We start from the raw sequence: 12941 nt of genomic DNA, 5'->3' as shown, positions 1-12941 counted from the left end.
AATCTTACGTAAGTAATAAAAAAATGCATTTAACTCAATAAAATAACATAAACAAATAAAACTTATTAGAAGGTGGTCATTTTTAGGCGATACTTTGACTTATGATACTAATTTATTTTGGAATTATATCGCATTAGTAGTAACTGTTAAGGTAGAAAAATTTACTGGAATAAATAAATGACTTAGTTATAAAAATATAAATATTTGAGCCTATGTCTAGCCTTAACAAGTCCCTTCAGAATGTTTCTATCGTTAATTTAAATTCGCTTCAATACGGACGATGCCCTTCTCCGCCTGGTGGCCAACACACAAATAATCAGTTTTCCATTCTTGATGGTAGTCCAAGCAGTTTTCTTGACGAGCTGCTATAAAGAAGACACGTTTGCGAGACGTATCTACTGGTGTAGTTACTTCTTATAGGCAGAGAAGATGGCAAGGATTTTTTTTTGACTACAAACTCTATCCTAATCAAAATAAACAAATGAGAATCAGATTAAACTAAGATTTTTCATATAAATATTTGACATAAACGTTCTTCAAATGTGATTGACAAATTGTTATGATTAAGAAATTTCGGGTGTTCTTAAGAATGAGTTTTCCATTTGAATTGCAAATCCATCTCTATATAGGAAAGCCATTTTACTATGCCTATACCATTTTTTATTGATTGCCCACCTCGTAGCCCCGATCTCTCACTATGCGATTATTATCTATGTGGCTACCTCAAATCTGTAGTCTACGAAAATAAGCCGATCAATTTAGAGCAGCTAAAGAGGAATATTATTCGGGAAAGAAACAAAATACCGAGAACGACTATTCAACGAGTTTTCCAAAATTTACGACTTCGGTTCCTGGAGTGCCAAGTAGCCGAGGGAAGTCATTTGAACCACACAATTATTAAGTCTTAAAAATGCCTATGTTTCTATATATTCTATTCTATATATCTGTATATTTAAAAATAAAAATATATTTTTGTAATCTATCGTAGTTCTTTTTTATTTGAATATTGAAACAGCCAACACCCTTTTGGCCCACCCTATGAATACTTTGTTCCTCTATCAGTGATGGGATAAGAAGGAACGAGGTATTCATATAACGCGATGAATTTATAAAATTTACACTTAGCTACTGAGAATTATAAAAATTAAATTAGTTGTTTAAGAATATACTTCAAATATATAAGTTTAGTCTACGTCGCCGTTGCAACTGCTTTCACTTAGGCCATACAATAAATCTAATTATCTCAGCCTACTTTACATCATTTTATGCGTTAATTACAGTTTACAATACACTTTATTAAAAAAATAAAGTAAAAATACATAAATGACCTCCTTAGGAGTTGTGTAACGAGACACGAATATACCGATTGAGGAATTGTAACTCTATATTATACTTTATGCGGTAATATTAAACTTCGCGGACTAGATTTCACACTTTTCAAAATCGAGTAATATATTATGAAGAGAAAAATTTGAGAAGTTATTGAAATGATTAACCTTCAAATGTCGATTCGAGATGCCTTCTTCCCTGAAATATTTAATAAAACATAGTCTAAATGCCACGTATTAAGATTAATTAAATTAGTGCAAAATGTGTTTGTTCCTAGATTAGCGTATATATCGGCGAGACAGAAATTACTTTTTTTTTACACTTTTCTTATTTGGTTTTGGCTTTTTTTGAGTCTATATAATTAAGAAGTGTATATTAGTAATAATATGTATAATTAAGAAGTGTATAATGTATACACTTCTTAATTATACATATTCTGTACAGATAGAATATATCTATTATAAATACAATAGTCTTGGCCACTGTCAAACAGGGTTCTGGAGTCGGTTCTGAAGAAATAATAGTGCTTTATTTTGGGCAATTCACATCTAATGCTGGCTTTATACGAGCTTACACATGTATATAAACCTTCTCTAAGATTTTATTCACTATTTACATTAATTATTTCGATTTCTATCCATTAAAGTAATATTATAACGAACTAATATGACGACTAAAAGAAAAAATTGTCACATCGATTCGCATCTAAAAATAAAAGAATTTTATGTATGTTTCAATAGATTCAAATTTCGGTGATTATTAACTTGCCCTAAATGATAACAGACAGTAATTTCAAGCTACGCACGATTATAGCTGACTGATTTTACTATAACATAATGAAGTGTTCACTTGTGTACACTTTTTACGAAATCAGCACTTAAGTAGGCCGATAATCTTCCGTATAGAAATCATCAGAATATATTTATAAGGCTGTTGAATATTGAAGGAAAATAATTAAAGTATTAATTTGAAAGAATTGGGAAATGTCTTGTATTCCCATAATGTACTAATAAAATCGAAAAAAAAATTAAGTGTGCGAGGCATGATGTGTATCAGATTCTCACACAGCTTATTTCACAAGCGACATTAAAACGAGAAAAACTTCATTACAATATACATTGTTATAGTATTCGTTTTATTTAAGCACAAGTCAATCGTATGTAGATGGTAGAAGTGAGATACAAAAGTAAAGAAATGTTAATAGGGGAAAGTAAAATTACTGCTCGAAATTGTCTTGAAATTTTGATCGTATTTGTCTATTAGCTTGTATCTATTGTTCCCAAGACGCGATCAGTGTGCCAATGTACTAACCGCACACGTAACAGCAAAGCAGAGCACTCACACGCCGTCACAGTGAAACGAGTATAAAAGCAATGCAAATAGCAATTGCCGGCATTACCCTCCACCCTCCAGCGACGACCGCACAGCCTCACCAATATGAAGTACCATGTGCGTATCTAATAGTGATCGTGTTAAATAGTGCTTATTAAAACATCGTAGTGTTTATGCAAAAGCTATTAATTGCAGTGATTCATTATACATGTGTTCGGTGAAGCGGCTTTTTTCTTCCTGGAACCACAACTATTGCCTAGAACAGGAAGCCTTTCTCGTTACTTAAGACACTGTCAGGGTTCCTCACGCTATCTTTGTGAAACTTGTTTTCTGGGTTCTCGATCAACATTCGCTTAATCCGATCAACGAACTTCCGTTACTTCTTAAAGCTATGTCACCACGTTTCGTAACATAAATACAACTTTGCATAACTTATAAACAAACATAACGTGTTCGAAAGTTTATATCTCTTTGTTTTCTAGATCTTCCTGGGATTATTCGCAGTCGCGGCCGCTTACCCTGGCTTCATTCACCAGGAGTCCCCACAGCTCGATCACCAAGCATTAATCGGCGAAACGGGACACCACCATCAGATCCAACACGAACACGCCAAGTCACACCAGTCTATCAAATTTGAACATTTCCATCCCGTCCCCGTGTACGTCAAGAAGGAGCACAGCCATCTTCTGCACCACCCCCTCGAGAAGGGCCAAAGCGAGTCAAACTTAAAACAAATTCACCCTGAAACCCAACAATCTCATGGTTACGGGCTAGTTCTGGAAGACCACAGACTTAATACTGACCACCTCGCCGCTAACCTTGGACATGGAGACTACTCTGCTGGTCTGGAGCATGCAGGTCTCGAGCATGGAGGTCTTGAGCATGGATCTCTTTCCCAAGGACAACAAGGAGGCTATGAACAGTTCGCTGGAGGTTACGAGAGCAGCGAAGGTCTCAAAGCTTATGCTGAAGCTCAACCTGAGTTGGGACATTATGGAGGTCATATCCAGGTCTCGGGAGGCAGTGAAGAGAGTCAGGGCTACGGTCACTATCAATAATAATATTACTCCGGGCACACAGTGAATTAATTAATCTAATTATGTAATGTCTTGCCTTTTGGTATTACTAATGTAAGTCGGTGTAAAAGCTAAAGTATGTGATCTTCGTGTGAAACGTACCTGATAAAAAATTTAGATTTTATTAGAAATTTATAGTGCAGAGCGCACATGACACTATTTTGGTATTTTAATGTATGCTAAACCAATGTATGCTTGATAAGTGTTGGAAAATTGTGTGTTCCTTTCACTCGTCCCGAATGTTATGTGAATTTGAGTATTATTATGGGTTGACTACCAGTGAATTTGTGATATGTTATTAAATTGTTAAATAATTTGTACTTTGCTTCATTATTTAAAAAATCCATCGGTTAGAAAAGTATATGCATTATGCAATACTGTTACAGTGTATTTTCTTATTATGACTGATTACAGTAAGACAGAGAATTACGCTTACAGTTCGGTGCTCTATGCGATAAACGAAGTTACAATTACATAAAATAGAAATTGTAGACATAATTCTGAGACTGTAAATCTATCCATTTCACAATATGCAGAAGCCGGAACCTCGGCTAATGAAGATCGAGTACTCATTGCCCAATCTTGTTTGAGATTTTATTACCGATTGGGACATGTCATTATTAGTAACAGCGATTTCACAAATAACTAATCTAATTGCTAAATCTGTTTTGCTTCGAGATACATATTACATAACTTATTGTGTATTTACCATGCTTATTAATTCGTGAATCGGTCTCGCATGAGTATGTTTCTTCATAAATAATGCATGCACATTTAGAAATTAATAACGTTATGTAAAAGAAATCAATAGTCATCTATGACGTGTCGTGCTAATTTTATATCAAATATACTCTGCTCTCTACTTACATTTTTAGAGATTCTTAATTTACCTATATAAGTCTTTTTTTTTTGCTTTTTTATGTAAGTACACATCACAGGAGACCGAAAGGCTGGCAGTTACCTCGAACAAAGAATTGGTCTAGCTATGCAAAGGGAGATCGCTTCAGAACCTTCCCTAAAGGGTCTACTTTTGATAATATATTTTAGTTATTATATTTTAAGGTTTATACAATTAATTTTGATTATTTCTATCAAACAAATTTTAAATAAAACAAATATATTTAAGTATAATTATATATGTTTAAAAGACATCGCTTGATAGCGATTAGTCCGCCCGTTGCGAGTGCACTGTATTTAATTATTTTATTTATTTATTTAATAATAAGTAATCAACAGCTACTTAACACATATTATTATACAAAACACAAATACAATACACAAAGCCAAAACAGATTACACAGATTAAATAAAAAACAGAAAACAAGCCTTAAAAGACAAAGTGACAAAGTTTTATCAGTTTATTTTGGCCATACTATTCTTCTGGAACTTACTGCTGGATAATAATAATCCTTTTTATTCATTAATCAAATTTTTCCTATTGAATGTATATTACTAAAATATATAGACATAAATGACCGTTGCACAACAATCGAGCGATTCGTAAGCACTTGTGAAGGGATCACACTGTAAAACCAGCAAATGGAACCAAACCATATTTCACAAAGGCAAAAAGGTAAAACGATTATTAATATACAAATACAGATAGTAAAAGAACGTAGATTCTTACCAAAAAATACAACCACAAGTAAAATAATGAATCACATATAAAATAAAGATAATTTAGATTATTTTAGTAGATACTAATCTACTATATAAAAATACAAATTTAATAATAAATAATAAAATATTTCGTTAAATATTACTTCATTGGAATTCCAAAGCACTGCTTCCGTGTAGCAAACGTCGCAGTTTTGTATTCAACTCACTGGGTGTATAGCTATTATTAGCTTTCTAAACGGTATAACACAAATTCTAAACATAAGTAATACTAAACTACATTTATTATTACCAATTCTCAAAAGGCCGGCAACGCACACGCGAGCGCTTTGGCACACGTGGCATTGGGCGGCGGTATCATTTGCCCCCTATTCTATAAAAATAAAAATTATATTTCATAGAAGTATGGGGTAGTGCTTCAACAACTAAACTTAAAGAACTTCAGGTTCTACAAAATAAATTAATATCTTTCTTTATCCTACCCCTGACACTAAATTATTGAACATTAATAGCATGCATGCATTAAATTTAACATGAATCCCACACGGAACGAGCATTACACATCACATCTGCTTAAAATCAGAACCGAGTGGGTTCGTAAAAAAAACTTATTTTTGAGCATGTCTTACGTTGTCGTCAACGTATTCGAATGTGGGTGCGAAGATTTTTGGTTTACTTTGATGCAGTAACAAGTACGAGAGTGGCGTGTTATATTTGACTTTTAATATTATTTTAAATATATGTTTTTTATCATATTACTAACTGTATGTTTTAATTAGAATAAACTTACCTTAAACTTACTTCCTTCTCATTTTTAAACCTTTAAGTATTTTTTTATAATTCCAACTTATAAAGCCAAATAACAACATGAATTTGTAAGGCTGCATCAATCTACTTTTCCTGCTTTTGTGTTAACAGAGCCACCTTCTGGCGATGTATTAAATTTTAACTGAATAACGAGATGATTGAAAATAATTATTATAGTTCGATAATTACTTGTTAGATGGCGCCACATAACTCGATATCACGTAAGTTTGCTGTCTTCCGCGCTGCACCCGTGGGTGGCGCTGAGAGCCCCATTCAACGTCGGGGCGGTCGTTGTGGCGGGGCTGGAGCCCTGGGCCTCGTAGGTGCTGTGGAGCGTCTTCGCTCTCGCTGCACTCGTTGTTGTGTGTCGTTGGGGATGGGGAGTCCCGCCCACGACGGCAATAGGGTGCGCACCAGACTCGCGGTCAAACCACACTGGGTGAGACCCGGTTGACTCAAAGGGCAGCCCAGCGAGGGACCTGCGGGACAAAAAATCTTACAGTTTAGTAGTTTACTACAAGATGGAGTAAAATACAGAAACTATTTTGTACATTATGGTAGTTTTTACATTTGGATTCAATAGATGGCGCTTCACTGCAGTAAACAGCTATACTTGCCATGCAATGATTTTATTGTTCAAATAAAATTCAATTTACCTAATATTGGGCGTATATACTCTGTATATTTTAAACCTTTATGGATTATAGTCTATACAATAGATTAATATTACAAGATAATACTAAAGCCATAATATCTGACGTTTATTTTAATTAAACGTAAATAAACAAAGAAAAACAAGGCCGTTATGTACCAGGTGCGTGAGCGCAAATCACGTGCATTACACACGTGCAATCCGAAACAAGTGGGTAGTTGAATTATAAATTATTATTTATTACTGTGGGAGCATTACGGTACAGTATCAGTGAGTTAGCGACTCATTAAAATAAAAAGGATTGGAAATTACTTTTCCACGACCTATAAAAAAGGAGTTTATGTATATTTTCATAATCTGATATGATACTTATTAATGTCTGTATTCGTTAATATGTATTTTTAAATATTAATTAAATTTATCTTCTTGTAGAACCAAATCCAAAGCAAATAAAATTTGGGGATATGCGTAACGGACAATTGATTACTAGATAGTAATGAAACTAACAAGAAAAGCTAAAAGATATAAAGAAAATTAATTTATAAAGAGAATTAATACTTTTTATATTTTATTAGATATATCACGTCTTTATTTTTTCACTGACACGATAATGATAAGGGCAAAACTTACATACATAATATAGTCTTGTATAAATAAAAAGTTCTTTTTTGTATCATCAACTAAAAGCTAAATTTACTTTAGAATAACATTCTTCCACTCGTCTTCCAGTACTTGTCAACCGTTCTTTCCCGCAGACAAACAAATTATACAATTATTAATACGATGCCAAATGTAATTTGTTAAAATAATTAAAAAAAGGATTTAGATCTTATCTACATTTCATATCGAATCTTAACTACAGTAAAGCCTGATTGAATCTTTAGACATTACAACATCTCGGCGACATTACGACCTCCGAAAGTTTAATTGAAAAATCGTTACATAGTTCTAAACTCGACATGTCCGAATATCCGTTAGACATTCAAGGTATTTGAACAATAATATAATATATTACATGAAAGTATGTTTAAATAAATTTAATTTCAAAGACACCGTTGCTCAAGTGCCATAATTGAATCCCGCGAGTCCTGTGTTCTTAGGATGTGTGCATTGAATCGGTTAATTTTCTGTAATTCGAAACGGAACCAAGACCTTGCGTATGACCTCATGTGCGTTGCACTCACATTGATTAAAACGTGCATGGCCCAAGCACTGCCAATTCGTTGTTTGAATTACTTTAATTATTTAAAAATAGAATTAGTAAACGGTTATCAATTGTCTATGTTTATTTGTTTTTTTTTTTAAGTTCTGAGTGATAGCTGACTTCATTTAAGGAGAATGATGGAGTCTTGTCCGCTCTACGCCCTTGACTTGGAAACTGGTAGTAAATGTAAATTTACAATTAATTTAATTTTTTTGACGTTAATAAGTGTACTTGTTTACGTAGATGAAGAAAGATATTTTGTTTGTTTGTTATATAAACAAAGCTAATAATTGAATTTGTCGTTTTAATTGTCACTTTAATGTATCCTTAGAATATGTGATGTCTATAGAATGTAATGTTCTGTGCTTAAATAGAAAAATACTTATTAAATTATTTCACGACACAAAAATAAAATATCAAAACCTATAAGATATAGAAGCCATTGAATATCGTCATGACAACGCGTGGGAATTCCAATATAGGGTATACAATAATATAATCTAACAATTGAACAATTATTGAAGCCCATAAAATAGCTACAAAAGATAATTAACGTTTGAATGAGCACCATTTTGCCTAATTTATTATGAGGCAAAATGTTTTCCAATAGTAATTATTTGTCCAACGTCTGGCAACATGTATCCAAGGTCCACATTACCTGGACTACAAGTTCACATCAATATGTGAACTTGTAGTCCAGATACATATTTCAATTTTATGATATATCAAATGAGAAAACAATTATGTGTTTATAGTTCAGTGATACTCAAGTTCTGTCACATTCCAATAGAGTGTGACATAAACGAAAATGAATTTAACCGTTGCGTTTTCGTTTATGTTTAGTTCGTTTAATTGTGATTGGTCATTAGGTAGTGACACGTGTCACCTTGTCTTACTAGATATGTTTACGTACTATTCTCACTATCATTTACATAGATTACGCACTCACGTACTCATCTCGTAGCTAATTAATTAGATTAATATTTTCAATGGCCGATGTAGCAACTAAGAACTGTCTAGCCTAGCCTATTGAGTGAAAATCCATACATAGGAAAGTGGGAACCACTATTTTTATATTCTCCTGCTACGTAGAATAAGTAATACAGACTTATATACTTAATTCCAAAATAAACAAATGTTTTTTTTATTTTATTTTAGTACTGAAAGTATAATATTTGTATGTAGGTTAACATCGTAGCTAATATTATTGAAACGGTAAGGAAACAATGTCAGTGGGTAAATATTTTATTTTTTAAATTACGGAAGGTACGAAACTCAAGTACAGCCTTATTCAGACGTTCATAGTTATGTAAGTATTAATTTATACATACATTACTTTAAAATGTAGATTTCGATGTGGACACTGGGGTCACTATTTAAGGTTATTGAACTTACTATATATACATATATTTAGATTGTTCGAGTAAAAATGATTTTAAAACAATAACTCATATCATAGTTTTAAAGAAAATAAATGTGGCTGAATAAATGCGTCGCGTTGCGTTCGTTCTACGTGCATTCGAACTCAGGTTGTTTACCAATGATTTTTTCAATTTATTGTCCTATTATTTGCTCACATAAATAAGAAGTAGTGAGAAAACTGGTACGTTCAACGGATGGCGAGATCAGGTAAAGGCAAATGTCGTAAATGAAAATTATAAAGGTTATATAATTTTTTTTGACAAATTAGTCTGAATATGACACTCACAATTCCGTTATATATAAGATAATTGTATATATTATTTATATGTTTAGTTACAATTTTATTATGTAAACGAAGAGCACGGTTAAATAAATCTGAAAACGAAAATAAACATACATATTATCAGCAATGGCGCTTAGGGAGAGGCAGTTGTTTAGCAGTTTTACTGTACTTTATTGAAACTTAGATTCGAATAAAAATAAAATAAATGTTTCATATCACGAATTTCCATTAATAAATACGTAGAACTTCTGCAACCAATGAATTTATAAAATCACTTTGAATAAGTGCTTATTTGATTCAGAAAAAATTTAAAATTTTACGTCTCGTTAGGCTAATCCATTGAATTTATGAAATTTAAAGGAGATCATTATAAAATAACTAGTCTGGCCATAAATACTGTTACATAAAAAATGTCTTATTTTTTGAATAATTTTGAATTTGGAACACGTATTTTAATATCGATTTTGCGCCATTTTACATATTATTTCTTTATGTTCATTATTATTTAATTAATTACGATGTGGCGAAGATTCTCTTGGAAACAGTGCGTAAATCCAATAAAACTCCTCGCGAAGCCTCTCCCCTTTGTACCCGTGGGTGTCGTAAAAGTGACTAAGTAATCTTCTTGTCTATCTGGCTCTATCCAGCCAAACCTGTCTGTGGAAAGCAAGGGAGTGGCATTGGCCGCTAGCTTGGATATAGCTAAAGCTTTCGATAGAGTTTGGCATAGGGCACTTCAATCGAAACTACCGTCATACGGTTTGTCCGATGGCTGGCTAATTTTCTGCTGTACGTTCTGCAAATCAATGACCTGTTGAACATGAGTCCATTGCTATGCAGACTTCGATGTGAAGTCGATGAGAACCGTAACAAACTTGTTTCCAAAATTGAAATGATACTGTAGAAAGTTTCTGTGTGGGGTACAACCTTGTAAAGTTTAACTACAAATACTCAGGTTGTCCTTCTCCTGCAAAGAAAGTTTTTTGTAGTATCTTCTCAATTTATAGACGTTCTCTTTATACAGCCTCTATAAAATAAGCATATATTATTTTTACATTAGCACCAAACTGAAAACAAGATGCATTTATGAATCTTTGATAACTGAAATTATAATACGCGTATTCACGTTTTTTTGTCACGTGTCATTTTCATGGTAACAACGATACGAAAATAGCCAGATAAATATTGAATAGACGGAAGTAATCTCCGATGAGGTAAAAGTGAGCTGATGTGATATCTATTACCATACGATTTAAAGCTACCTAAACTTGATAACAAAAAAATCAAAACAGCGAACTGAGCTAAATTTGATGAACATCAATGTTTGTTTAATGTTGGGAAATCCATTTACAGTATTATTTATTATAATGACGCAGGGAGTGTGGGGGTTAATCCGGAAGTTGGATTTAGTATCTTCCGGAATAGGATACTAGTATTAAAATATGATAATCGTCATTAAAATGAATGATTACTAAAGGTGCCCCACTTTTGTGTGCAAGCCATGCAACCACAATTAAACGTCATAAAAGCTGTTACTGCTTGCTGGCACATCATAAAAACACTTGGTTGTTTTAATATATATTTTAAACATCTACTTTTTCATTCACTTTTCGTGCGTGACGTTAACCGAGGCAGAAATAGTAAATTATTATTATTTTTAATTTAAGATAAATACATAACGTTTTTGTGCAGCACTTTTCAATCTACTGATCCGACCGAAAATTTACTGAAATTAGGTTACTCAAGTAGGCATATCCAAACCAATCTTGTATTGGTACTTTATAATATTAGCCAATATTTCTTAGTACATAGTTGCGAGAAGGATAATGCGATATAAAAACTATTTTGGTTCGCTATGGCCGATAAGCCCACGTGCTCTGTTATCTATGAACAGACCGTCAAGGAAAACACGTGAACAATATAATGCGTAAATATCGATGTCACCACGTTTAATGTGCGCATTTAATCAAACAAAAATATTTTCAGATATCAACAATTCGATTAAATTCAAAAATATTTCGTCGATTTGTAAGGAATATTTTTGAATTTCTGAATAGACTCACTAAAATGGACCCCATTTAAAAAAATCTTTAACCGTACTTTCTTTCTCATTAGTAGGCTATATTTATTTCCAAAATTAAAAATTGTTCAGCCATACGAAGCATTCTGTTCTAACATCTGAAAGATGGGGGACAATTTTACAAAACGTAAAATTGTTTAAACATTTTCTATATCGGTAATTGATGTTAACAGAACACACCTCCCCTAATTATTATTCTTACCTCAAAAATCGAAGTCAATTGACCTCTGAGTTAAGCTCTCCACTGACTAAAACTTTCAAAAATTTATTTGCTTTCAATCTAATTGCATTTTTCTACAACCTCTAGTGCCTCAATGGGAAAATCTGACTTACTCGACTAACTAATCTGGAAACGCTAATTATATTTTGAATTGTTGTAAAACGCACGTGACCTATGATTGTCCAAATTAATTTAATTCATACATGATTATTCAAATGGTAGGGACACAACCAAGCACAATTAGCGGATTAAAAAATGTACGCTCTTACTCATAAAAAATTAAATATACATGCGTTAAAACAAGCTGACAGTTTCGGCATTCTAAGTACCACCGATAGGAGTACATTAGATATTCGGACTATTCTTGATCTATATCATGTAAAAGATCCAAGATGCAATCGTCGTTATAATTTTATTATTTTGATGATCAATTGTGAAAAGCATTTTAATTTTGGGAAACGGATTTTTTTTTTGAAGCAACGAAACGAAGTAAGTTTAAAATTACACGTAAATCAACATACGTCATATAATCTCTGCCGCTAACGCTTAACGTATGGATGTAATTATTATGCGCGAATTACTACAGCGCGTTCAAATGGGTCAGCCACGTGCTGGCAGCTATCGTAATTCGTAGAGCCATGTGACTGACAACAGAAACGATCGAAGTATCAAGAAATGATATGAAATGTTGATTTACATTTTTGGTTGGGCTTGGATGGTTGACTATAAAAATTTAAATAAAATGGCATTTAGTAAAACGTGAATATATACTTATATCCAATTCAATACATAGTGTTAATTGTATATATTGTATTAATAGCATTAATTAAGTAAAATACCTATGCTAAAGGTTAAAAAATATGATAGAATGGTATAAGTAATCAATAAAAATTCAGATCAATTTAGTTATCTTTTTATA

General features: G+C 32.6%; 1 protein-coding gene across 1 annotated transcript; it reads left to right on the top strand.

Annotated features, from left to right (window-relative positions):
* Positions 1–2650: 2650 nt before the first annotated feature.
* Positions 2651–4057, top strand: LOC110992481 (cation channel sperm-associated protein 1). The gene is made up of 2 exons (XM_022258322.2): positions 2651–2778; positions 3144–4057. The coding sequence occupies exons 1-2, from the start codon at positions 2767–2769 to the stop codon at positions 3717–3719; spliced, it is 588 nt and encodes a 195-aa protein (XP_022114014.1). The 5' UTR covers positions 2651–2766; the 3' UTR covers positions 3720–4057.
* Positions 4058–12941: the final 8884 nt, after the last annotated feature.

Source organism: Pieris rapae, chromosome 6 (assembly GCF_905147795.1).
Source record: "Pieris rapae chromosome 6, ilPieRapa1.1, whole genome shotgun sequence".
Taxonomy (NCBI): Eukaryota; Metazoa; Arthropoda; class Insecta; order Lepidoptera; family Pieridae; genus Pieris; species Pieris rapae.
The sequence above is the reverse complement of the archived record's forward strand: the minus strand, read 5'-3'. Positions and strand labels throughout refer to the sequence as shown.